Genomic DNA, 24994 nt, shown 5'->3' with positions numbered 1-24994 from the left:
AAACCTTTTTCTTTAGATTCTTTGATAGGTATTCCCAAGGAGTCCGGCGTTGGCAGAGCCCTATGAGGGACCGGCAGGAGAGGACATCGGGGCACATGGAGAATCATGCCCCTACATGGACTGCTCATATAGAGTCAAGCCATTTGTGAGCCGGGGGAACTTAATTGGAATGTGGTTGCCTTAATTGGGACCATTTATAATTTCTATCAGGTTATTAGGCAATACTGCTAACACACACTTAAACTCCTTTCATGGATTTGATAACTCTTTTAGACTTCTGTTAACTTTGACAATTGACTTTGACTTTATTTTGAATGACTGTAAGAACATTATATTTGATACCTTTTAGTCATGGATCTTTGATTATGCTATTGTGTGTGTGTGGTTATGGATTGGCTGTAAATCAAGATCTTGAGGTGTTTTGGATCACATCTATGGGTATTCTAGTAAGTCCAATACTAACTTGGGGGGTCTGACTTAGCCTGAACAAACCTACTTTGGCCATTTAATTTCTAACAATCCTACATTTTTTTTGGTAGGAAGTAAGTTACTTTATTGAAAGGAAAAACCTCAATTACAACTAAGCCTAACATATCATAAAGTAAAAGCCAAAGGGGGGGGGGGGGGGGGGGGGTGTTGATAGTTAAGAAGGCTTCCTGGGTAAGAGCGCTCTAGGACCGCCCGGCCCGGACAGGCGTGGTGAAGACCCGGGAAGGATCGGGGGGAACCCCGGGGCCGGGGTTTGTGGTAATGGAGCGATTCGCTCCCTCAACTTGGCATTGAAGTCAATCGCCCAGATTAATGCTTGTTGATGAATGGCAAGGGCTTCAACCTTCAGGATGTCTTGGGCTTCGATCAATTCCGTGTTCGAAACAGAAGATCATATGACCTTGGTGACCTCTGTCTATACCCCCATATCCCGCAACTCTTCGTTCCTTGAAAAGAGATCCATCCACATTTAACTTTATCTGGGAAGGAATAAGTGCTTCCCATTTAATGGGTTTGTAGTTTCTTTGCGGAAGATCTGTTTGAGTTTGTTGATAGTAGAATTGAATTCTTTTTAGATTTGGAAGATTGCCTGAGCAGTAGATGAATGATCATTTGAGTCTATCAATTTGGTGTAGGCTTTCCAAAATAACTAGAGAGTTGTTAAAATTGAGAGTGTGAACTCTGTTGCTATTCCTTCATGCCATTGATTGACCAATTGCATTACTTTATCCACTAGAATTCCATCAGAGGCCATAGTGGAGGAGCGTAAAGTTTGCCAAACTGCTCTTGCAACCGGGCATTGGATGAAAATATGATAAGGTGTTGTATATCCCTCTCCACAGTGAAGACATAGGTGTGAACATGAGCATTCTCGCTAGAGTAACAATGAAGCAGTTGGTAGCCTACATGATTGTGTTTATTAGAGCAAAGATTTTTTTTTCTCCAGGTCAAAATGTAACTTAGACTAAGCTCTCCAAGGACAAGTACCTAGAGGTATGAACTAAGTTCTCAACAATAAAAAATAGTGAATACAACCACCAAACATTGGACAAAGCAAAACATGATAGCTCCACGAGCTAAATAATCCGAAGCAACTAATTAAAATTGGCTATCAGTGCAAAGTTGGTAAACTTAATTAGCATTAGCATGTGAGTTTGATTTGGAAAGCCCTAACATAAATAAGACATTTTTGCTCTTAAATTTTGTATTTATTTTAATTTAATCTATTTATTATTATCTGCTCATAAGATGGGTTAATATTCTGATTAACCATGTCCAATGCAACTAATTAAAATTTGTTGGCTGATATTAAAAACCATGTATGAGTACCTGAATGCAAATTTAATGAGCTTGGACTTTCGATTAGGCTATCCACATGTAAAAACTGAATTCCACCTTTCATGGAAGCGATCCACCTATGGGACTTAGGTCCTTTCATGATTGAAATCTATCTACACTTATACAACTTTAAACTTTAATCTACTCTCCAACTCACCTACTAAAAAAAAACATGAACTATATTTTTGAAGACTAGATGTTTGGATAATTATAGAAATGAATTAGGTATATATATCTGACCATTTTCATACAGATTTCAGATACCAACTTTTCTTTATAAGAACGGTGAATAATGGAGTTTAAAATGGAAGACTTAAATTTTCATTTTACCACTCAAATGATTTCTCTTTTTTTTTTTGGGAATGTTTTGAAGTACATCGTCGATCATGTAAATTAATCATTACAATAGAAAAGAAAAAAATATTTTAATAATAATTTGATTTCACCTCTCTCCCTTACTGTCTTTTTGCTATTCTGTTAGGTAGAAGAAGAAATAAACAATCCAAATATTCACAGAATTTTCTGTTCATGGAATTCCCTATGAGTTAAATCTCAAAAGAAGAAGGAAATCCCAATTTGGATCAAGCAATATAATAGATGGATTTTGCTTGGGTTAAATGCACTGAACATTCAGGAAGATTTCAGGCTGTCGGATCGCGCATCTTGGTCGAGATTTCAATTTCAACAACTTATTTCTCATTAGTGGAGATCGAAATCTTGACTAAAATCTCGATTCAATGGTCTACAATGTCTCGTTGAATGGTTCAGCGCTAAACCCAAGCAAAACCAATTAATAATGGATAGATAAAGCATCGAAATCATGTGTGTCTGATTCAGATGTGGATAAACTAAAATCATCTTGGTTGGAAAGAAATATTTGGCGTTAATCATCATTGTGCTTGCTATCAACCTCTATTTGAAAGATGGGTCAGCGGTGCAGTCTCGAGCATTGAGAAGTCTAAACCATTATACTGGTAAGAACTCTTTCAGCTTTCTTGTTCTTCTTCTTCTTCTTTGATTTCAGATGTTTGAAAAATTGAGTGGTTTTCTGCAAAACTATTTCCTGGGTTCTATAATACTTTCTCCTTGCATACTGGTATTGCAGATTTATTGTTCCACAGGTCAGTGATTAGCTGAGAATATGATACCGACATGGAGTGCATGGATCATAGCAATGGCATTGGCTATTGCTCATCAAATGGGTGGCACAGGTAAACTTCTTCATCATCACAACAACAGAGAAAATTTGTAAATCTATATCTTGGCTAACATAAGAAATTTGCAGGTGCAACACGCATTGGAGTCTGCTACGGAAGAGTCGGAGATAACTTGCCACCTCCAGAACAAGTAGTCAACCTCTTCAAGAAATCCGGCATTGGAATGATGAGGATCTTTGATCCTGAACCTACGGTTCTAAATGCTCTGAGAGGTTCCGGCATTTTAGTAGCTGTTGGCACAAAAAATGAAGATTTGCCTAGCATGGCAACAAACCCACAAGTTGCCAGAGACTGGATTAAAGCCAACTTTGTTCCATACACAGATGTCAATATAACATGGATTTCTGCAGGAAATGAAGTGATTCCAGGTGATCTTGCATTTCATGTTCCAAATGCCATGCAAAACCTCTATAATGCTTTAGTAGAGGTTGGCCGTGGTGATATCAAGGTTACTACAGTTCTTCCAGCAACAGTTTTGGGTGTTTCATATCCACCATCTCAAGGTGCCTTCACAGAAGCAGTGATTCCTGTCATGGGATATGTGTTGGCTTTCTTAACCAAGACAAAATCACCTCTCATGATTAATGTCTACCCTTATTTTGCTTATGCTTCAAACCCTAAAGAAGTTCCATTGGACTATGCCCAGTTCGCAGATCATGCTGTGGTGCACGATGGAGATCTGGGCTACTATAGCTTGTTTGATGCTATAGTGGATTCATTTTACTCAGCCATGGATAGGCTTGGTGGAGCTAATATTGATGTCATTGTTTCAGAGAGTGGTTGGCCAAGTGCTGGTACTCCTGAACCTTATACATCTCCTTCGAATGCAATGAGGTACAACACAAGGCTTAGGGACAGATTACTAGATCCTAAAAATGTAAAGACTCCTAAGAGACCAAATGCAACGCTGGATACATTCTTCTTTGCCATGTTCAATGAAGATAAAAAACCTGCTGGAATAGAGCAGAACTTTGGTTTCTTTTATCCTGATATGAAGCCTGTATATTCCTTTTGGCCGTAATGTTTTTTTGTTGGATCTTGAAAAATAATGCCATGTAAGGTTCATTATACTTACAAATAAGATCAATTTCATTTTGCAAAACTACTGCATTTACATTTATTGCTTGGAATTTATTCTATTACGCTTACAACTCTGTGTTTCAAATTATATATCAAACACTTCAACCCAAAAAGAAAGGGGAGAAAAATCATATTGCCTTCTTTAACTTCAAATCTGCTTCGACTTATAATGGAAAAAAGAAAAAAGAAAAAGAGAGGAAAAATAAGTATGTTTTAATGGGTATATCAAACATATTAGTCGTCAAAGAAGATTTATTAAATTAAAAGAAAGAATTTTCACCTAAAAAGTTTGAAGAAAAGCATATGCTTTTTTTATGTATAATTCTCAGGTATGATAAATATTATGGATTTAAATGGAAAATGATTGCCTCAAATGTTAGTTAATTTTTAATTTATGAAATTTTACCTGGAAATATTTTGCCATTCCTGAGCTCAAACTAGTAAATTGTGTATGGGTTGTCCACACAAATTTAACCATATTATTGATTTAGGAATCGATACTTAGATACATGTTCTACTAGCTATGACAAATTAAACATTGGATCATAAAAATTATTGAAAATGTATTTATGTCAACTAATGTAAATTAAGGACGATTTTATACATTTATTAGAAGAGGGAAGATGAATAAAAAAATATAGAAGAAATAATTATATCTGGTAGCAAATTGGATATAAGGTTTTGTATCCCCAAACATTGCCATTGCCGATGGAATGATATTTTTTAAATAATAATTTAACTTATTCTCTACACAAAATTAAATATCTTCAAGAAAAGAAAATAAATAAAAATATTTAGAAGAGTGTTTTATGAGTTGGGTGAAAAGAATATTTTATTCTAATAAGTAGATCTTGAGTTCCAAGTTACATACGTCTATAAAGCTTTTCAAAAGGAAAAAATGTAAATCCAGGTCAGGAACACCATAACCCAGCAAGCATCCGAATTGAATATATTATATATGACTGCCATTGGGCAAAAACAGTACAATTCTGGGCTTGAGAAATCCAACATGTGTATTCTGAAAACATAACTCCTCTGATCTATTTGTACAAAAATATAACCAATCCATTCACATCTGCAAATTGAAAAAACTAAAGAATCCATTTATTGCTACTAGAGCTAGCCCTCTCCCCATCTGACAGAACCATGGCAGGTCCTTTAGGTTGGCTTTCTTTACTGATAATTGAAGTAATGGCAGCTGCAACAGCAACCTTGAACTTGGGATCGGAAGCTATATCACTTGCAGAATGATCCATGTTAACAACAGTAGCAGCATTATCATTATGATGATAGCCTGAACTGCTGCTAGTTGCTGCCCAAGGATAATTAGTCACTTGTGTCTTTGGAAGTGAATACTGTGAAGAACTAGAAGTGCTCATCAAATGTTGTTGCGAGTCAAAAACGCTGTTTGTGAGATCAAAAACAATTCCTTTAGATGGATCAGTAGAATTGATGATGTTGTTGAAAGCATTGGATGACTGATAATTAATATGGTAAGGATTGGTTGCTTGGGTAGTGTTGTTGATCATGTAAGTAGATTCTGCTGATGTTGTTGAAGCCATTGCAGTTGCACCCACTGGTAATGGATGATTGTGAGTTCCTTCATAGGTTGTTATCAGTATTGACATGTCTTCAAGGCATCTTTGCACCTGATCAGGTTTAATTAACATATCTAATAAGATTGAATTCAGATCATTGATGGGCTAGAATATAATCAGAATGGAGAAAAAAAAATGGATTAGATTAAAATCACCTGTTTTCTTACTGGACATCCTGGAGCAACTGTGCATCGATAATAGGCGCGAGGGCAAGGATTTCCTTTCGCGATTTTCTGACCATATTTTCTCCATTGGCATCCATCATTCATCTACATCAATTTCAAAGATAATTACTAAAAAATGTACTATACATTTTTTTCATTAAAGGCTAGCTTTTAAGGATGAGTTCTATCTAATTCTCTTGACGGGTTCAACTTACAGTAGGTGTTTGACATCTTGCTCTGACTGAAACTCTTGCTTTTCTATTGGGAGGTGCTGCAGGATGATTTGTAATTCCGGCCAATTCACTCTTCTGGAACTTATTCTGTTCAGGAACACAATTTGTGAGCTCTTCTTCTCTAGATTTTTCTCTTTGATGTGTCTGTTCACCGGTTTGTATTCTCAATGACAAACCCAATTCAGCAGCTTCTCTAGCATCATCGACTTCAGGAAATAATAGAGGTGTTTGCTTTTGAATTGTGCTGCCTTCAGTGTGTAGTGAGAGAAAGATTTGTGCATCCTGTATTAAGTAGGGGTGGAAATAATGATAAATAAACTAAGACATTTGAGTTTTGAAATGACAGGAAAAGGATCCCAAACCATCCAATATTGAATATAAACTCAATGTTTAACAAAAAAAAGGAATATAAACTCATGAAGAAATGAATTTAATTACCTTTTTTGGGTCATTATTTTGTTGGATAACTGCAAATCTCATCTGAAGCTCATGGTAATCTTTCATGGTTTTCTCCACCACCTTCCTTAATACTTTGTTTTCTTCTTTCATGCGGTTCATCTCCATCTGAAGCACATTCAACTATTATGAAAGAAGAGTCAGGTTTGTATATATACATATAGAGAGAAAGAGAAAGAGAGATCGAAAGAGAGAGAGAGAGAGAGAGAGAGATAAAGGTAATGAAAAGATGGATTTTTCTACTGTACCTCTTCTGGGTTCAAATTTTCTTGTGGTGACTTCTCTTGTGGTGATGAGTATTCTTCATCTGCTTCTGCTGTAGTTGTCCCCGTTTGATCCTTCTCACGTGGTTCACTTTCTTGATCTTCTGTTAACTCTTTTTCTTCTTCTCCTCGTTTCTCTTCTTGATTTTGTAGACCTTCTAGCCTTAGAGAAAGATCAATTTGCTTTGCTCTACCTTCTCTTCCCATTGAAGAATAGTTGCAGATCGACCTTCTTCTCGACCTCTCTCTCTCTCTCTCTCTCTCTCTCTGTTTCTCTCTCTTTCTCTCGTGTGCCTTTCTATATTAATGCTGCTTTTGAGGCACCAAAGTCAATTCCCTCCAATCTAAGCCATATTATTAGACACATATGGACGCATCTGAAGTCTTGACTTTAAATAAGAATTTAAATAATTTCATGTATTAACTGTACTTCTTATTAAAAATGAAAGCATTGGCTCATCAAAACAGCCAATGCCTGAATTTATATATTTTTTTGCTGAAAAGAAATTTAGTTTTATAGAAGTTATTAAGAAATACCCATAAATTCAAATTCTAAGTGGAAGATATGGAAAATAAAAGCATTAGTAGTAACCCTAAAAATTTTAAAATATTAAGAAAAAAAAATTTATGCTGGATTTAACTTCTTTTTCAAATATTACTTGCAAGGGGACGTGTTCTTTGTCGGGAAGTGTAATTATACAAGCGTTCAAGAAATCACGTCACCATACGAAAGCGTCAATGAGAAGGATTTTCCCTCCTTTGAGGGGCAATGTCGTCATCTTTTTTATTTTGTATTAAGCATAGTAACCATCTTGTTGGACGAAGTTTATTTGAACTTCCTTAAATTATAATCTAAATTCAAAGAATAAAATATATATATATTAAAATTAAGATTCAAGTGCATAATGATAAAATAATGACCATTTTGCCCTCTTGGAAGGCAAGAAAACCATCCCAATACAGACTTTATGCTTAGGGTAATAATATAAAGAACTAGGAAAGTTGTAATTAAGGATAAATTTATTGACCATATAATTAAAAATATAAATACTAATGAATTACTCTATTCAATCTAGGAAATCACACAAAACAAGAAGAACATTGGGATCAGATCTTGAAAAGGTCAACTATAAGACTATAAGATCGACCCTTCTCTCTCTTTCTCTCTTTCTGTTGTGAGTCTACTCTTTCTGATTAAAATCTAATTAAGTATCCACTCCATCATCTCACCATTAACTTACTCTTAATTAGGAGAGTTGAAGAATATTAAGTTACTAATACTTGATTCATAAACTAAGATTACAGAATCATAGCTGACTTTTGCTAAAGTAGTGAAAAAAACTGTTGCTTTCACTAAGAGGTGAGACTGGAGACCAAGTAGATTAAGTAGAAAGAAATTTTAAACAAACCGTACAAGCATTGATCCAGATTAGCTAGAGTTGAATTTTGTTGTTAAACACTAATCAAACCTTCAATGTTATATGAATTTATCTAAAGAGTGAGATATGGGTATGTATGACTATGAAGTTTCTTGTCTTTATGTGTGACTAATAAGTGAGATTTTAGTTTTTAATTATCTGATTATAAGAAGTTAATTAAGATAATAATTTCATACAAGAGATGGTTTAGGGAAGGGTGGACTTGAGAGCAAGCGTCGCCGCAGCCACTTCTCCCGTTGAGTATTCCAACTAGTTTTAAAAAATCAAGAGACAAATTCCACTTCAGAAAGAGTGAAAAGCCGCCACCATTGGAACCAATGGTTCTTCTTCTCTTGTTTTGGGCCCTTCAAGCACCTGTGATCTTCTTAAATTATGAATTAAAATGTGGAGATTTGATTAACTTCAATACTTAATCCTTAGGTCACAAATGGGTTAAGATGTAATCCCTCTAAGATGTAGTCAAGGTGTGTTCTAACCTTGCTCCAGTGAATCTCAATTTTGAAAGCAAAAAAATGGTTTTGAATGTTAACATGACTAAGATTAAGGGGAAACCATCTAAAACTAGATCATGATTTGGGTTTGAAGGATTCATTAGAACTGGTGCTTTGTGTAATCTCATCTATAAGAATATCTCGAAGCTTATGAACAGTGTTAATGTATGCCCTAGTTCCAAAGGCAACGTGTCGGACTAATAGACTTCCATCCCGTGGATCAACATACATTGTGAGTTTGAAGCCTTAAGTTGTACACTAAATTCAGTTCCTCAAATTTCTTAGTTTTGTGAGCTCATTGTTGGTTCATCCATCGTAGATTCACTACTTTAGTGCAGATGTCAATGTAGTAGTCAGTAACTAACTCTCATTTCAAAGTTCACATTTTTATGCTAAAAAATTATGATAATCCGGTAACTATCGGGTCAGTATCTATGTTGATGTGGTGGATGCACAATTCATGGGTGCATGATAGGCACATCTCCGATAGAGAAACTTCATTAGTTGTTCGCATGTTTATCATCATTAATAAATTATCTTTCGGGCCAAATTTTAACCTTATTCTACATTCATATGACATCATATTCAAATCATTCATGAATAAGAAAAATGGCAATCAGAAGAATGTGTAAATTTCGAAATACAGCTGTGTTGTTGTCGCTTATGCACCCTCTTCAGTCCTCTCATTAAATATAAAAAAATTCAAATAAATTTATTATCATATACTCACACCAAATTAGATGATGAAAGCACATCTATGTTAATGTGATGCACCTGCAACGCATTGACACAGAATAGGATCTCATATATCTATTGTGGAAGTAGAGAGCTTACTTATTGTAAGCATGTTTATAATTCTTTCAGTGAAAAAAATAATGATGCTGTATCATGACCTTCAACTTATCTTAAAAAATTCTATAACTTATGTCTTAAAAAAATTCTGGTGATAAAAGAGAACATAAATAATTAATAATAGTTGCACATACATGGTTCTTAAAATTTTCTAAAAATAATAAACAACCTTTAAAACTTAAAATAATGTGGCAATTCTAAATACAATATACAACCATATTTTTGTCGTTTATGTACTCTTCTCATTAAATAATTATAAAAAAAAAAATCTAACATAGATCAACCTTCTTATACCCTAAACCATATATGATAATAAATCCATCTTATTTACATGTATAGGTCTTAACTTTCACATAAAACATAGTTTCTTGGAGGTTAAAATGATGAAATAAAACAGTTTCATCAATATTTACTTCCATGGTAGAAAAATTTTAATCAAAGGAAATAGAACTAACTAGAATTCTTTATTTATTAGAGAAAATTATTCTTTTAAATGTGTGGTGAAAAGAAGTGAAAAGAACACAATCTTTAAAGTAAATGATCCACCCTTGAAACTCTCCAAGCACTCTCTTGAGCCCATTTGACTCTTCTAATCTAATCATATGAAAAGATATTTTCACCCGTTTATTTTGAGGAAAAGAAAGATAAACACATGAGATTTAATAATATAAAATGACCTAAAAAGTTATTTGAATGATATTTTTTTGAAGTCCTTGACACTCAAGTAGATATATTTTAATGTTCATCCAAAGGAAAAAAAAATAGAAAGTTAGATATACTTTAATAATAGGATGTGATGCTATGATGTTAATATTTTGTTGGTTTGACAAATGTTAATTTATGTTATCCCTAAATTCTTTAATAATTGTATTGGGAGACTTCTATGCCTCGTGTACAAGCAAGCGTAGTTCACAAGTTTTCTTTAATTCCCCAGACTTCACATCCACCATCAAAAGTTTATCTGTACTAAGCTCTAAATGTCTCGTAGGGTCATAATCTTAAGAACAAATCGCACTAACATTCTACTTTATGTTTAAAAAGCACAAAGATCCTAAAATTGAATTTTCCTTGGATATATTTGTCAAATTTATTACTAAAAACAGTTAAATCACTATTTATTTTAAAAAAAAAATTCCCATAACAAGGAGTTTATAATGACAAATTGGACAAATATATCCAATGAAAATTCAATTTTGCGGTCTCTACAAAGTGTCTGCTAAATATTGCCAAAAAATCAATCACAAAATTTTTAGCTTCACCATATTTAACAGAATTTCATTTGGTTTTTCACCAACTTTTCATTCAATTTTGCCAAAGTGACATAAGACCTCTATGTGTTTGTCTGCAATAGGATGCAAAGCATGAGTCATTCTCAACATTATTGTATAATAAATTGTAGATTTTAATACTTCTCTTCACCAATTATGTATTTGTGCTCTTTTTGCATATTTATATGAGTTTTTCAAACTTCCAATTTTGCCACATGTAACCTGACATTTGCCAATTAGAAACTTTAGATTAAGTGATGATGTCACCAGCCACCGACACAGTAACACCATCCGACATTTCAAACCTTATTTATCACATATTTTCACCACATATTAAAAAAGAAATTCGCTAAACTTCCATTAGATAGATGACATAAGAAATTGATTGGATGAAAGGAAGAACTTCTCTACATGGATGGGCCAAATCAAAAATTTCCATTGCCCTGTAATTTGTGAGCGATTAGTACGTATGACAGATATCAACAAGAACCCAAAAATTTAGAAACTTCAAAAGCTAAAAAAAATGAACATTTTACTTTTCTTTCAATTGACTAAAATACCATAAACTTTCGACTTAATTGGGCTCTCTTCCCCTCCCCACTTCTCACCCCCACTGGCCAAAAAAAAAAACTTAGAATGAAAAGGAAAAAAAATTAAAAGATTCCCCAATCTGTGCAATTTTCCTCGCTTCTTACAGAGAGAACAAAATCCCTACCCTACCACCTTCCTTTTCATCCATGAGAAGCTCCTTCAAAGTACCCTATTCTTGGCATAAGCACAGCAGGAAGATTTCCTCAACAATGGAAACATATGTAACTTATTGCACTTTCCACTTTCTTCAAGAATGGCTAAGGTGGAAAAACCTCACCTAATAGCCCCTTAATCTTTTCTTTCGAATCCTCTTCAGCTGCTTGGCTTTCCACCTTAATATTAATGAAAAACTATACGGAAAAAAGAATGAGAGAATGAAACCTGTGCCCGCAAAAACACCCAAAATGAAGCTTTTTCAAGTCTCTACCAGTATGTGAAGGAACAGTCAGCTTCTCAGGCTTCAGTTTCAGATTCAGAGGAACCCAGGCCAGGAGAAGCACCGCCTGAACTGGCCACATGAGACCTAACCCTTAGCTGCAGGCTCTGGTAGAGTCTTGAGGATGGCTTCCATGTCATACTCATACACTGTACAGGACCAGAAAATGATGACAACATTAGAATTCCATACCCAGAAAAGATTCAATGTTGCAACATATCATGATGAGGTTTGACAAGAAAGAAAATACGAACTAAGGCATGGTTAGTTTACCAATTGGTAGAAAGCGTCTGACTGGAAGAAAGAGTTTATCTCCTCGTCTGTAAGGCCTCCCTTCTCGACTGGATTTTCCTCCCATCCAAGTGAACGGAGAAATGCAGCCTCTTCCTCATCTGGATGACAAACCTCGTCGACAACAGAATGTTTGTTTCCATCGCCAGAAGATGTATGCGAATCCTCAGAAGTACCACCGTTGTTTATATCTCCCCCATTCTCAGATGGCCACTCAAGAGCAGAGAGATTCGATGAGGGCACATCACTACACTGAGGGCTAACTGGAATAGTAGCAGCCTCTGTGACCGTCTCTAAGATGGGTGGAGAAGCAGAATGGTTTGGATCAGGGACAGCAGAAGAAAGGTTCGCTGAAGTTTTCTTCCTCATGAGATTGAAGAAATCAATTCGGCTCTGTGCTTGGGAAGTTGTATGTCTCTTCTCCACTGGAGGTCCTTGAATAATAGGCAAAGAAGGAACCTTTCGCTCAACAGTCCCAAGTTTTTGGTTCCTAGGACTCCTCAATGGTGTAGCCAATCCAGCTGATGGGACAATAGAAAGTGGATTATTATTTACTACTCTGCTGGCATTTGTTGGACTTGAGCCATCCTTTGTAGTTGGTGACACACCATTCTTCTCTCGCGTTGCTTTGAGTACAAGAAGTTTTCCACCATGAGATGTCTTTGGAACATCAGATCTCACAGCTCCACCACGTAGAGGGTTATTAACAAGGTGTGATGATGGGACCTGCTGCTGCCCAGTCTTTGTTCCCATACTCAACTCCCCAGTCCTTGCAGTTGATGTTTTGGGCTTTGGTTTCTCTGAAGGACTGAGCACCTGGAAAGGGAAAAAGAACATCAGCAATGTATCAACTTGATATAACTACAAAAGCCGAACAACTTGAAACGTAAGACAATAATGGAATTGAATCCAAACAAAAGGAGGGATATGATAATTGTGTAACTATGTCCTTAATAACCAACATTCTTGGTGATTGATCTAACTACAGCAAAAGTAGCAACAACCAACAATCAAAACAAGTCTCTTGCATCACTACTAAATGAAGAAGAGCAAAACTCCTATGGTGGACTTACAAAGAGACATGTTTAACCCTGTCATTAGACGGTTCTAGAAATGCAAATATGACATGCAAATATGAAAAAACTCAGATAAACAATGGACAGCCATATGAACATGCTGAGTACATCAAACATGCAGAGAACTAAACGGTCAATCTCCTTCCTCATAAGAAACAAATGAGCTGGCTGAATATTGTCCCCCCAAGTCTCCCATAAACCAAAAGAGTAATTTTACCCAGCTACCCAATATGGCACATTTGACGGTAAGACGTGTCCAGGTTCAGTTTCGATTCAAGTCACAACAGGTTTCAATTTTGGGCCTGCAGAAGGGAAGTCAAAACTCTATCTCTTCATAAATTAAAAGGGCACTCCAAAGTTTTCTAGCTCCCAGCTTAGACAAAACCTTGAGCTAAAGGAGAGATACAAATCATACAATTATATAATTACGCAAGGAATGACCACACACACACATACATGGGATGTGACCCTAAGAAACCAAAGTAGCAGAGGGGATTGAATGAAAAAAAAAAAGGCAAAAGATCATGGAACACCATCTTATAAAATACACCAACAACAATATCTCATCAAGAATTCTGCAGAAAATCTCAACACCGAAACGTGGAGAACTGCTGACACTAAAATCTTATCACAAATAAGCAGGCTGACCTCAGTCCTACTGAGAGGACTGATCTTGAGGACAAGACATTCCGAGCAAAAACAATAGCAAATCACAAGCATTGCGATTTTGTTTGATGACCAGACAGAGCATTCATTTTACACAATTCTTCGATGTGACCACCAGTCATCAGATACTAACATATGATAAAAACTACGTACTAATGATGGGGAGGGAGTGCTAAAAAGTGAAAACGAGAACTCAAGACAGTAGGCTTTAGCTTTAATCTTGCTCGAACTTGCACAATTAGAAACTACAGTTCTTTTGACACCACTAACTCCAACTAAGAGTAATCAAAACAAGTCATTGGAAATCATTTTTCAACTCAGAAGGCAGTGCTATATGGCATTGGGTGGTTATAGCGATTCTCTTAACACAAAAGAAGGAAAAAAGAGAGATTAGAATACAGAGAAATGAGATTCAGAAAAAAGAGACAAGAACTCAAAGACTAGAGACTAGGCTTAAGAGAATCCGGATATAAAGTTCAAGCGACTCAAATGGAAACCAAACCAATGAGGCTGATTTTGTAAGTTCCAAGTAAAACAGGACTCCTTTTGGCAAAACACAAACAAATTGACTGGACCTTGAGCTGAAAGAAAACGAATTGGCAAGAATTAAATTGGTCTTACAAAAAAATATAAATAAAGTGCAGGAGCATTTTTTGTGGCAAAAGTTAACGATATTACTTCTTCAACCTTCAATAAAATAAAAGGCATAATAATGGAGCTTGGGATGGCTGCAGCCCTCCACACAGACCTCAAAGCAAGCAAAAGTTTAGAATGGAAGACAACCCCAAGGGCCTCTTGATTCCAATCCACAATCCCATGAACCAATGGCTGCCAGCAATAAATGCAGGTTCAGGTATGGACTCACGTGAGTAACTCACAGCAGAAGTTTTTTTCCTTCCTTCTTCCTTTTGGGTTTTTTTTTTTTTTTTTGGGGGGGGGGGGGGGGGGGGGGGGGGCTCTAATACTCCAGCCTTCAGTCACCCAATGTTGTTACACTAACCCTAAAGTCTTCTCAGAGAAAACTGGACTGTCAAGGAGGGGGATTGGTTTTTTTTTTAGTTTAGGTCTCCAACACATAACATGCCAGTCAAGCAGCCAAGTGATACCACATCACAATTTTAAGAACCCACAAATCAACTCTAAAAAGTAATAATATTTAATAACTGTAATGAAGAAAGAAGAACAATAACTGGTGTTAATGATGCCAGTCACCCCCCCAGTGCCTTGCTGCCTCAGCCCAATAGGCTGCCCAAACATTAACACAAAGTATTCCCCCTCACAAATCCGTCTATTCTTCATATAGCCTAAAGGCCCTAAACACGATCCTAGTAAGTCTCAATCCTAACAAGCTACTTTCATGTAGGTAGGAATGTCTCTTTCCACAAATGGAATTGATCCCATACCTTCCCCTTCTCATTTTACCCCTATTATGTATGCCTTTTATGGAATAATAATATCCTAAAACTACTTCTCCCCTTCAGCTTCACCTTGCCCTCAAGGTGACATCGAGCTTTCATCCAGCATGGCCCGCACCGTGTACCATCCCATCCCCTACCGTGGCCGTTGGATCCTCCTCTCCCTTTTCAGGTAGAAGCAAGAACCGAAGTTGTTTGTTTGGACATTGATGGGTCCTGAAATACAGTGCATCACAACAGAAACATAAGCCTTTGTCCATCTTACTTTTAATTTCTTCCTGTTTTAACCAACGAGAGTATTAGCCCGTCCAGTAGGGGTCAATGCCGCTTGAGATGATGAAGGCATGGTCGACGGGTCAGTTATTGATGTGGTTGGTTGCACCTGGGCTGGTTTGGTTGATCCTCCTAGGTTGCATCGGGCCCCATTCAATTGACCTGACGTTGGGATGGGCTGTAGCCCACTTGAAATGACTGAATTTATATTCAAAGAACGCTGAGCTGTATAATAGTTAAAATGGTTCATGGGCTGACTAGTACTGCATTTTTTGGGCCCACGAAGGGTTTGGTTCTTAGCCTCAATGGATTGGGCCAAGGTCCATGATTTGAGTCAAACCCCCTGGTTCAAACAGCTTCACCTCTGCCCTAATATTCTCTGCCAAACCTGATAAGAAGGCCCCCTTCAACTAAGTTTCTCCATCTCCGGCAACAGCAACCAAAGCTTCAAAGTTGCTCCTATATTCGGTGACAAAGCCTTCTTGGCGAAGCCCTCTCAAAGCTTCCTGGGGTGTCTTCATTTGTGAAGAGCTGAACCTGCATCTTATCTCTGCTTTCAACTCCGACCAAGAGCCAATGGGGTTTTGCAACTCCCTGAACTAAAGCCACCCTGACGCTTGTCCATCGAAACAGATGGTGGCTGCTCCAAGCTTTTAAAAGCACCAAGTCCATGCATCAAGAAGTACTGTTCTGCTCGCACTGCCCACCCAATCGGATCCTCACCATCTCCAGCTTTTTTTGGATGAAATCGCAACCCCCTCTGTTTTGGCCACAAGCTAGTGCCCCATCTGTATATCATCAGCCACTTCCGGATCGTACTGCCCTCGCACTCCATCCATGGTGACCTCAGCTACTGTGAGTTTGTTTCAACAGCTTTCCCACGCATCACTTAATTTCAAATCTCATTTTAGAATTCCTGGTTAGCTATCTCTTCCTTCTCCACATGCTGAACCAGAGATTCAAGCTTCAAATCCACTGCAGACCCCTGAGACTGTAAGTTACCTACGATGCTCTTGAGCTCCTCTACCCTGCTCTCGATCCTGCTCTTTGCCATTCCCCTAGGATGGAACTGCTCTAATACCACTGTAATGGAGAGACAAGAAGAACAACAGGTTTTAATGGTACCAGTCACCCCCAAAGCACTTCACTGCCTCAGCCAATGGGCTGCCCAAACATTAACACGAAATATCACACCCCCCCCCCCCCCCCAAAAAAAAAAAATCTCTCTTACCTTATAGCCTAAACACAATCCTAGCAAATCTCAATCCTAACAACTCCTTTCCATGTAGGTGAGAATGAGATCTCTTTCCACAAATGGAATAGATCCCATATCTTCCCCTTCTTATTTTACCCATATTATGTATGCCTTTCATGGAATAATAATATCCTAACACACTATATAAAAGTAAAATAGGAAGGAAGAAAGAAAGGAAAGAGTGCAGCAGAAATCCAGCATCTACACAATCATTAAAAAAATATTAAAAAAAAAATCTAAATTGAGCTGGCTACACTGGATGTTAACCCTCCAAATAGTTCTATTTGACGACAAACTTGAGACGAGATCTAAACTAAACATTTCTTTCCTTAGTCCTCACTACCACTCTAGGCCTATTCCTAGCTCTTTTAGCTCCTTCATTTAGAACCAAATCATTTTTCCACCACCCAGTGCACCCCAAGGCTTGGAACAAGGCCATGCCACCAAAAATGATTTCCATAGAGCTTATCCTGAATAAGAGCAACTCCCAAGTCACCAGTAATCTGGTCACCTTTACTTTAGAGAGAGAAAAAGAGAGAGAGAGAGAGAGAGAGAGAGACAGAGTGTAAATGAAAGCATTTACTTGAACGATATTAAGCATCAATAAGTGCCTGCGAAGATGAGTGACACTTTCCAGCTAGGTTTTCACAAGTTTCAACAGGGTTCAGAAAATATATTCTGGTTTGAATCTAATAATATGATCGAAACTTGTGAAGCACTATCAAAACCATGCATTTTTTAAAGTATATCTGTAAGTCATCCTCAGTATCAGAAACCAAGATTTGCTTCCATGCCTAAAACCCAAACTATATGGGCACCCAACTCCAATGATGATTTTTAATTTTCTTTAACCTACCCTCTATTTCCCAAAATATTTTAACTTGATTACAATATTAAATAACTCCCACTAATGCTCCAAAACAAAACTTGAACTTCCCACAAACTTACTTAGCTTAAGCCATAGAAATTAGTTATTTAACTCTCCAATATTCTGATCATCACAGCCACCTCATTTGCACCTTCATCTAGTGAACCACAGAACTGCCACTGCTATTAAATGTCCGAATTATGATACAAGAGCAATTCCAAATCAGGTTTGCACCACGACAGCTTGACTGAATAACCCTTAAGCACCAATCATTTTGGTTCTATGGATATTTGATGAAGGATGCATCGAAACATTGTCCAGCAAAGTGAATAACCAAACCATACCCACAAAAGGTGACTTACATTATATACCTCACTCAGGGGATGAGTTCTTCGAGGGGGAGAGCAACCCCAAAATGGAGGCAGTATTATTATCATTGCTGTAGTTATTGCTGCACTACCCTTCACTCTATAGGTTTTTCTTAGCATGTTTATAATACATCCAAGGGGAGAAAGGGCCAGAGAAGAGAGGGAGAAGCTCAATTGATATAAAACCTGAAAGCTATGATATGTAGTCCTAGAATGCTAGGAGATCAGCTAGCAGCCTTTCATCAGCACTCAATAAAAACCAAACTCAAATGCTGGAAATTAGGATTAGATTTACTGAAATCCAAAACTTCGGTTCAAGGGTTCATAGATGGAATTTGGATCGGACTTCAGTAGGGGAGAAAGGGTTTTAGAGAGCTGGATCCCCTTTACCAAGGTAGCACCTTGTAGGGTAAATATCTGTAGCAGACTGATTCCACAGTAAAAGAAGAATCTACCACTATCAACACCAAGCATCACAATCCTCTTGGACTGTGAAACACCAAGAAAAAACAATTGGACTTTTTTGGACTTTATACACCAGCCGCAACCAGTTAACTGGACTTGAAACACCAGAAAACACTCTCTTACACAGAAAGTAAACAGCAGCCAAGATTTCTCAATGCAAAAAATTTGATTCTTCAGGTTTAATTTCAGCATCCCATAATGGGGGTCCTAATAGTGGTTGATCATCCTTACAAACTAAAGCCTCATTCACACTTGGAATGGACCAATCCTGACTTGAAAAGGATAAATCCATATAGATGATTAAAATGTAAAACCTCTTTACCCACAACTTAAATTGACCCAACATATTCTAATAAGTCTTATGACTTTAAGTGTTCACATGACCCCTAAAGCAAAATTAAACTAATTAGATAACCAATTTTCGTACTCAACTCATGTTAGTTGGACAATTATAGTGTAAACCATTGGAATAGAAAACAATTCCACAATTTCTTCGTGGAAGCATAAATAAGTACAAATTTGAGGCTACGATGGAAACTAAAAGCCAACTCTCTTTGAATGCAACTGGTAACTGGCTCAAAAATCAAATGGAGGAACCAAAAGATCTTCTCATTGAGGTCCTGACGCTGCAGAAGAGAGCAGGTATGGTAATCTGGATGACATCCTCGATGATGACCAGATGTGGATTCCCCAAAGCAGGCAAGGTGAACATTTTTTGAGCCAGAAAAACCTCATAAAATCTTGAAGCAATCCACTAAAAATCAAAGATGAAATTGTTTTGATGTTTCAGGCTGTAAAATTTGTCAGGAAAATAACAGCAGAGAATAAGAAATAAGGAAAGGTAAAAGTAACTGATAAGCCCCTTGTTATTCAGGTATACAAATGGAAGGGCAAACAAGGGAAGCAGCATCACTTACAGCAGGGCCACGAGAGAACATAGCACCACTAGCATCTGAAGCAGGGGAGGGGACAGGTGGCAACTCTTTATTAGACAATAACCACGAGTCTGCTGTAGCCAGAGCTGCAGAGCAGACATCCCAGCTGGCAGAAGAAGATTGGATAGAAGAGTAAAAATTAGTTAGAGTTTGTTACATGAAGGAGGCAGTATGAAAGGGGGAAGGGGGAGGGAGAGAGAGGGAGGAGGAGGAGAAAAACAGAGAAGTTGCAAGCAGAGCTTGCGAGGGGAGAGGGGAAACTCTCAGGGATAGCAGTGAGTCTATGAGGACTATCTGTTACAGATTAGTTGTGTATTTTCTTATTCCAAGAACTGAACTATCAGTGAATAGAAATAGAGTTGTATCTATTCTCTTGATAATCAGAATGTTTGCAATGAAATGAATATTATTCTGTTGCTATTTTCCCTATTTGAAGTCTGTAGATATCGATAGAATGCTGTGTTTATCTTTGATGTTGGAAGAGTTAAGATCGGGATTCAGGGGGTCCTATCAGTAACAAAGGCAGAAAGAAGAATAAAATATCCGAGGGAGGAGAGGAGAGGAGAAGGTAGCACAACCTTGGAAAGTCATAGTGCTTCATCGTAGCAATAAACAGAAGACTAAACTTCCATTCATTCAATCTGCCCAACAAATTGGGTTACAAGCATATTCATATAAAAAAGAGTGACCGTCCTAATTAACGTCTAAAACAGAAATATAATAAGAATCACTTTTGTAATTAATTACTACCTAAAATGCAAAGTAATAAAGTTATAGACTAAATAAAACCCATGTTGCTACCCAAGTAAAAGATTGTACGTTTCTCAAAAAAACAATTTATAAACATCCTATTGGACCTAAAACCATAGCCCTGTTCATTTTCAAATGGATATCTGAATCAACTTGAGTTGTCCAAGGTAGTGCACCTGGATTACAATGCACAACACCGGCGAGCAGATTCCTTTTAAGCCCTCTCAGAATCCCGGGACCCACACACCAAATTTCATTATATGCCACCCCCCTGAGGGAAATCATCCCCTTCCAAAAAAATGCAACCTTTTGCAGTAATGTTCCTAGCCAATATGCTTACTTAGAATACTTTCCATGATGCATATTTATTTCCTTCTTAAACTAAAAAATCTAGTTGCAAAATGAACAGATGTACTAAAGTTTAATAACGAGTTTTGGTTTATTTCATCCTTAAAACCTAAATTTAAAATTTGAATGTTCTGGAGTTTTACACAATCATGTTAAGTATGGATAACAAAAGTTTCCATCTTAGTCTTTATTTGATTTCAGTTTCTTTCCCTCTAGTTCCCTTGCAATAGACTGAGCAAACAAGAGTGTGCTCCTCCTACCATTTACAACACTGGTCAACTTACAGAATCAAAGAAGGCGGGAAATAGCTCTTACCGAAGCCTTAGGCATTGACGGCATCATAGGAATTAACTGCCTAGATTGTTTTATGGCAAGCTCCTGCCTCTGTGTCTCAACAGATAACTACAATAAAGCAAAAAAGGACAGCACTATCAATAGAGCAACTTAAAATGTTTAGTGAAGTATCAGCAGGAACAACTCAGTTACCTGGGGAACAGTACGAGCTCGTGAAGGAGCTTGTGCCAATGTTTCAGCCATGTTGAGCCCAGTTGATGTGTTAGATACCACAGAGGATGTCGTTGCAGGCACACTTTGTTGAACTGATGAGAGCCCCACGCTATTGCTTCCAATGATCACAGGTACCTCCACTAATGCCGAGGTCCAGCCCTCACCTCCAATAACAGCTGAAGCACCCATTGGCAAGCTCTGAACAGCTGTGCTCAAACCTGGGGAGGAGACCCTTCCTATTTCTGGTCCTGTTTTTGTTTCTTCAGCCCCAAGGGAGGGGAAGTCCCTCTCAAATGCAGCCTTATGGATACTGCTAACAATAGCAGACCCACCCAACAAACCATTGCTGTTGGTGTGATTTTTACTGTTACTGTTGCCATTCTTAGGGTCAGCTGCTACTCTTCTGGACCAGCCCTCACCTTGTTTTCCTGATATTGGCTGTGAACGCTTCAGTATATCCTTATCAATCCTGCCCCAATGTAATTTTCCCAGAGGATCAAAATGGTCTCGGTCCCTGTAATCTCCCAAAACTGACCTATCTTTATCATGGAAGTCAGGCAGATCCTTCTCCCACTCCCTATCACGGTGGTTCCTTGCAAAGCCACTGTAAGACCTTGAATAGGAAGATGTGTCCTTGTCATATATAGAACCATTACTACTAGAGCCCCGACGATAAAAGTTTGAAGACGAGCGATCCAAAAAAGCAGACCGAGAAACGTCACATTCAACACTGCTTACTGAAGATTTGTTTCTCGCATGAAGTGTTACAGTATGCTGATCTACAGTAATTAAATACACATTCAATGGAAAATATATAGAAGCTAAACTCAAACTTCTAAGATGAATAATGACGAGGACAAATAAAAGGAACTGTACCTGAATGAGGGGAGGAAGACGAAAGATTTTGGGCTGCACTGCCACTCCCGGTTAAACATCCAGTACTCTTCAACCATTCTGGAACTAATGTAGGCTCACTTCTTTCCATAACGGACGTTGAACATGATAAGAGGCAATTTGAAAAGGAAATCCTAATAGAATATACCTTCACGAATTAATCCAGCCTAACAATTAAGCAGAAGAGAAAGCTGCTTCACTCGCAATTCACGTTGAATGTAAATTTTGAAATCTCAGTCATGTCTTCTCTTTGTATAATTTCAATCAATATGAGTGTCCCAGTAAAAAAAAGAGCGAGTCTTTATGTTTACAATGACAGGGTAGGCCACACAATGAAGATGGAAATAACGAAGAGAGTGTTTGTTAAAACCAAAAGGGCTTCTCTACGCTTCAGATGGATTTGCAGTCTCCAATTGAAACCTTCAGAAGACCCTCATCTCTGCAACCACTCGAATCGGAACTCCCCAGAGAGAAATTCTCTCCTTTGAAGGAAAACGAAGAAAACCAAAACGCCACTACGCTACCAATTCAAACCCATTCAAATAAACCCAAGGAACAACCAAACCCTAGAATCACAAAAACCCTAGACACCAATAAAATGATCACGACAAGAATTCTCTGCGTCGAATATATGGAAAATTAATGGGAAGGCCCTGACAGATAAGACTAGAAACTGGGTTCGAACAAACAGAAATCAGAGCAAAACACAGAAGGGTTTGAAGCATAGATTGAAACGAACTAACCCTTTGTATCTTTACATATAGATGATGAACAGACGAAACAGGTTTGTTTGAACGCCCGTAATCTTAACCGCAGGATCCAACCATAGAAGCCCTAACCGTTCGATTAATCGGCAAGTGTTTTCCAATGCTGAGTAGTAGGTTTCAGAGACAATTCCAATACAAGAAGGATTAAACGAAGAGTTTGAAACCCATACAAACTCTTCCGAGAATAAACCACAGAAAGATAAGAGTTTCAGATATAATTGGACTCTCAGACAAACCCCGTAAAACGTAGTGTGGTTGCAGAGAACAATTGAAGATAGCGATTGGTGAGAGCGAACGAACGAACGAACTTTGGTGGCCGCCGTGGAGGGAAGGACTGAGGGTTTTATCCAAGAGAGAGAGAGAAAGAGAGAGGGAGAGATTGAGAGAAGGTCTTGAATATGTATCAGTTTATTTTGTTTGGTTTTCTAAAACAAAACGTATGAAGGGAAGCAGCCTCTTTGGTTTCTCTCTACTAATAAAAACCCATTTGGTTTTATTTTCCTTTCTACTATTCCTTATATATAACTCTCATGTGTTCACCTTCAAAAAAATTCCCTCTACCTCCCCAACTAACTTGCTTGATTCACATGCCCAATATTCTCCATGCATTATACTTTGTTGGTCTATTTTTGTGAAATGAAACTAATCCAAATCACTAGCTAGAATATAAGTCTTTTATGGTGTTATAATTCTCATCTCACATGAGTGTAGATACAAAGACCACGTGTTATATTACGTGACCACTGCAATATCGAGGCCTGGAGATACTCGAACTCAGGATTTTCGCCTCTAATAATAAAATGACACAATTTTGCTTGGAGTATGCATGAGCTTATTATAGAGTTTGAGTATTCATCTCACATGCCTCGAGTTTTAAAGACCATATGCTATATGTGACCATGCAATGTTCGGGCTAAAAGCACAAACTGTGCACTTAATGAGACTGTGTGAAAGAATTTAGACGAGTGCTTATCTCACGTGATCTTAATAGTAAAGACCATATACTAAACGCTAAGTAACATTATTTGCAACATCAAAGCCAAAGCACACTCCCTGTATTTAGGACTTATACATTTTCATGGGGTCATAACGGTCATTCCATGAGGATAACGATGTGCATAATATGCGATTATGAAAGGTTCTTTCCCCTATAACAAAGATATTTTAACAAATATTTGTTGCTAGATTTTATACCTAATAGAGAAATATCTTCAAATTTATTTAAAAATTTTCCAATGTGAACATTTATTGTTTACCTTTGTTTTTTTGAGGTATTTTATCCTTCAATGCTAAAAATTTTAGTCAACTTGGGGGGCCGAATATATGTGGGTCAATGCATGACCCACTGTGGGTCCCATCTTAGAATCTCTTATTATATTTTGACATGGGGTCTACAGTAAAAATTAAGATAAATTAATAGGAACACTAAAATATAAATAACACAATTATAAGTAAATTATAAAAAATAAAAATAAAATAAAGTAGGGGCTAAAATTGTGGGAGAAAAACTTGAAGAAATCATGAAAGAAAAAAGCGAAAAATAAATTGTTGGAGAAGTTATAAGAAAAAAAGATAGATTTGAAATCCATTAACTAAATATGGGATAAACACTTAATTTATCATAAATTAATTAACAAAATCAATGATTATTATTAGATATAATAATAATAATGGCAGAAATTTAAACATCCAACTAATAAAACTTAAAATTTAAATTGCTATTAATAGGATTCGAAACTTTATGAGAAATTTTAGGGATTCAAAAATAAAATTAAATGATTACGAACAACGAAATAAAAAATAATAATAATAATAAAATTATGCTTTATAAAAATAATACTAGAAAAATCGTGAGTGTGAGAGAGAGAGATGAATAACTTGAGAAAGAGAGAGTGAATACCTGATAACTGTGGAGAATATTTAGGAAAATTCCAATGTCTAATAACTACTCCTTTTGTGAGACTGTGAGAATAAAAAAAAAGAGAGAAAAAATAGAAATAAAAGAGGAGATTAGTGAGAGAATAAAATAAAAATGAAAATTGACAGAATATATAGAGAGAAATTCATGGATCTTGAGATAGTTTTTATTAAAATTTAATATTTTATTCTTTAAAACTAGGGATTTAATGATAACCATTAGACAATGATTAAGAATGACATTTGTGCCCATCATCTTTATGTTAAATTTTTATTTTTAATTT

The 24994-nt window shown here is 36.9% G+C and overlaps 2 protein-coding genes and 1 pseudogene across 2 annotated transcripts; 1 reads left to right on the top strand and 2 right to left on the bottom strand.

The window, feature by feature from the left end:
• Positions 1–3001: 3001 nt before the first annotated feature.
• LOC149021206 (glucan endo-1,3-beta-glucosidase pseudogene) lies at positions 3002–4065 on the top strand (annotated as a pseudogene).
• A 771-nt stretch (positions 4066–4836) lies between these two features.
• LOC149021205 (putative WRKY transcription factor 9) lies at positions 4837–7171 on the bottom strand. The gene is made up of 5 exons (XM_089147066.1): positions 6824–7171; positions 6558–6698; positions 6102–6401; positions 5878–5991; positions 4837–5773 (listed from the first exon to the last, which is right to left on the bottom strand). Exons 1-5 carry the CDS (start codon positions 7043–7045, stop codon positions 5216–5218), a joined length of 1335 nt encoding a protein of 444 aa, XP_089003192.1. The 5' UTR covers positions 7046–7171; the 3' UTR covers positions 4837–5215.
• A 3896-nt stretch (positions 7172–11067) lies between these two features.
• LOC149021204 (uncharacterized) lies at positions 11068–23260 on the bottom strand. Its single transcript, XM_089149475.1, has 5 exons — positions 22009–23260; positions 21112–21911; positions 20941–21027; positions 12189–13022; positions 11068–12064 (listed from the first exon to the last, which is right to left on the bottom strand). Exons 1-5 carry the CDS (start codon positions 22115–22117, stop codon positions 11933–11935), a joined length of 1962 nt encoding a protein of 653 aa, XP_089005601.1. The 5' UTR covers positions 22118–23260; the 3' UTR covers positions 11068–11932.
• Between the last annotated feature and the right edge of the window lie 1734 nt (positions 23261–24994).

This window comes from Hakea prostrata, chromosome 3 (genome assembly GCF_041222555.1).
Source record: "Hakea prostrata isolate BN-2017 chromosome 3, UWA_Hpros_2, whole genome shotgun sequence".
NCBI classification, from domain to species: domain Eukaryota; kingdom Viridiplantae; phylum Streptophyta; class Magnoliopsida; order Proteales; family Proteaceae; genus Hakea; species Hakea prostrata.
The sequence above is the reverse complement of the archived record's forward strand: the minus strand, read 5'-3'. Positions and strand labels throughout refer to the sequence as shown.

Bases quoted from the DNA above. Each gene is read 5' to 3' on its own strand.
- LOC149021205 (XM_089147066.1), bottom strand. From the start codon at position 7,045: ATGGGAAGAGAAGGTAGAGCAAAGCAAATTGATCTTTCTCTAAGGCTA. The intron at 6,699-6,823 runs GTACAGTAGAAA...CTTTCATAATAG, and splicing joins AAAATTTGAACCCAGAAGAG to TTGAATGTGCTTCAGATGGA. The intron at 5,774-5,877 runs GTGATTTTAATC...AAACCTGATCAG, and splicing joins GATGTCCAGTAAGAAAACAG to GTGCAAAGATGCCTTGAAGA.
- LOC149021204 (XM_089149475.1), bottom strand. From the start codon at position 22,117: ATGGAAAGAAGTGAGCCTACATTAGTTCCAGAATGGTTGAAGAGTACT. The intron at 21,912-22,008 runs GTACAGTTCCTT...TAATTACTGTAG, and splicing joins GTCTTCCTCCCCTCATTCAG to ATCAGCATACTGTAACACTT. The intron at 13,023-20,940 runs GTAAGAGCTATT...TTCCCTTTCCAG, and splicing joins CGTCAATGCCTAAGGCTTCG to GTGCTCAGTCCTTCAGAGAA.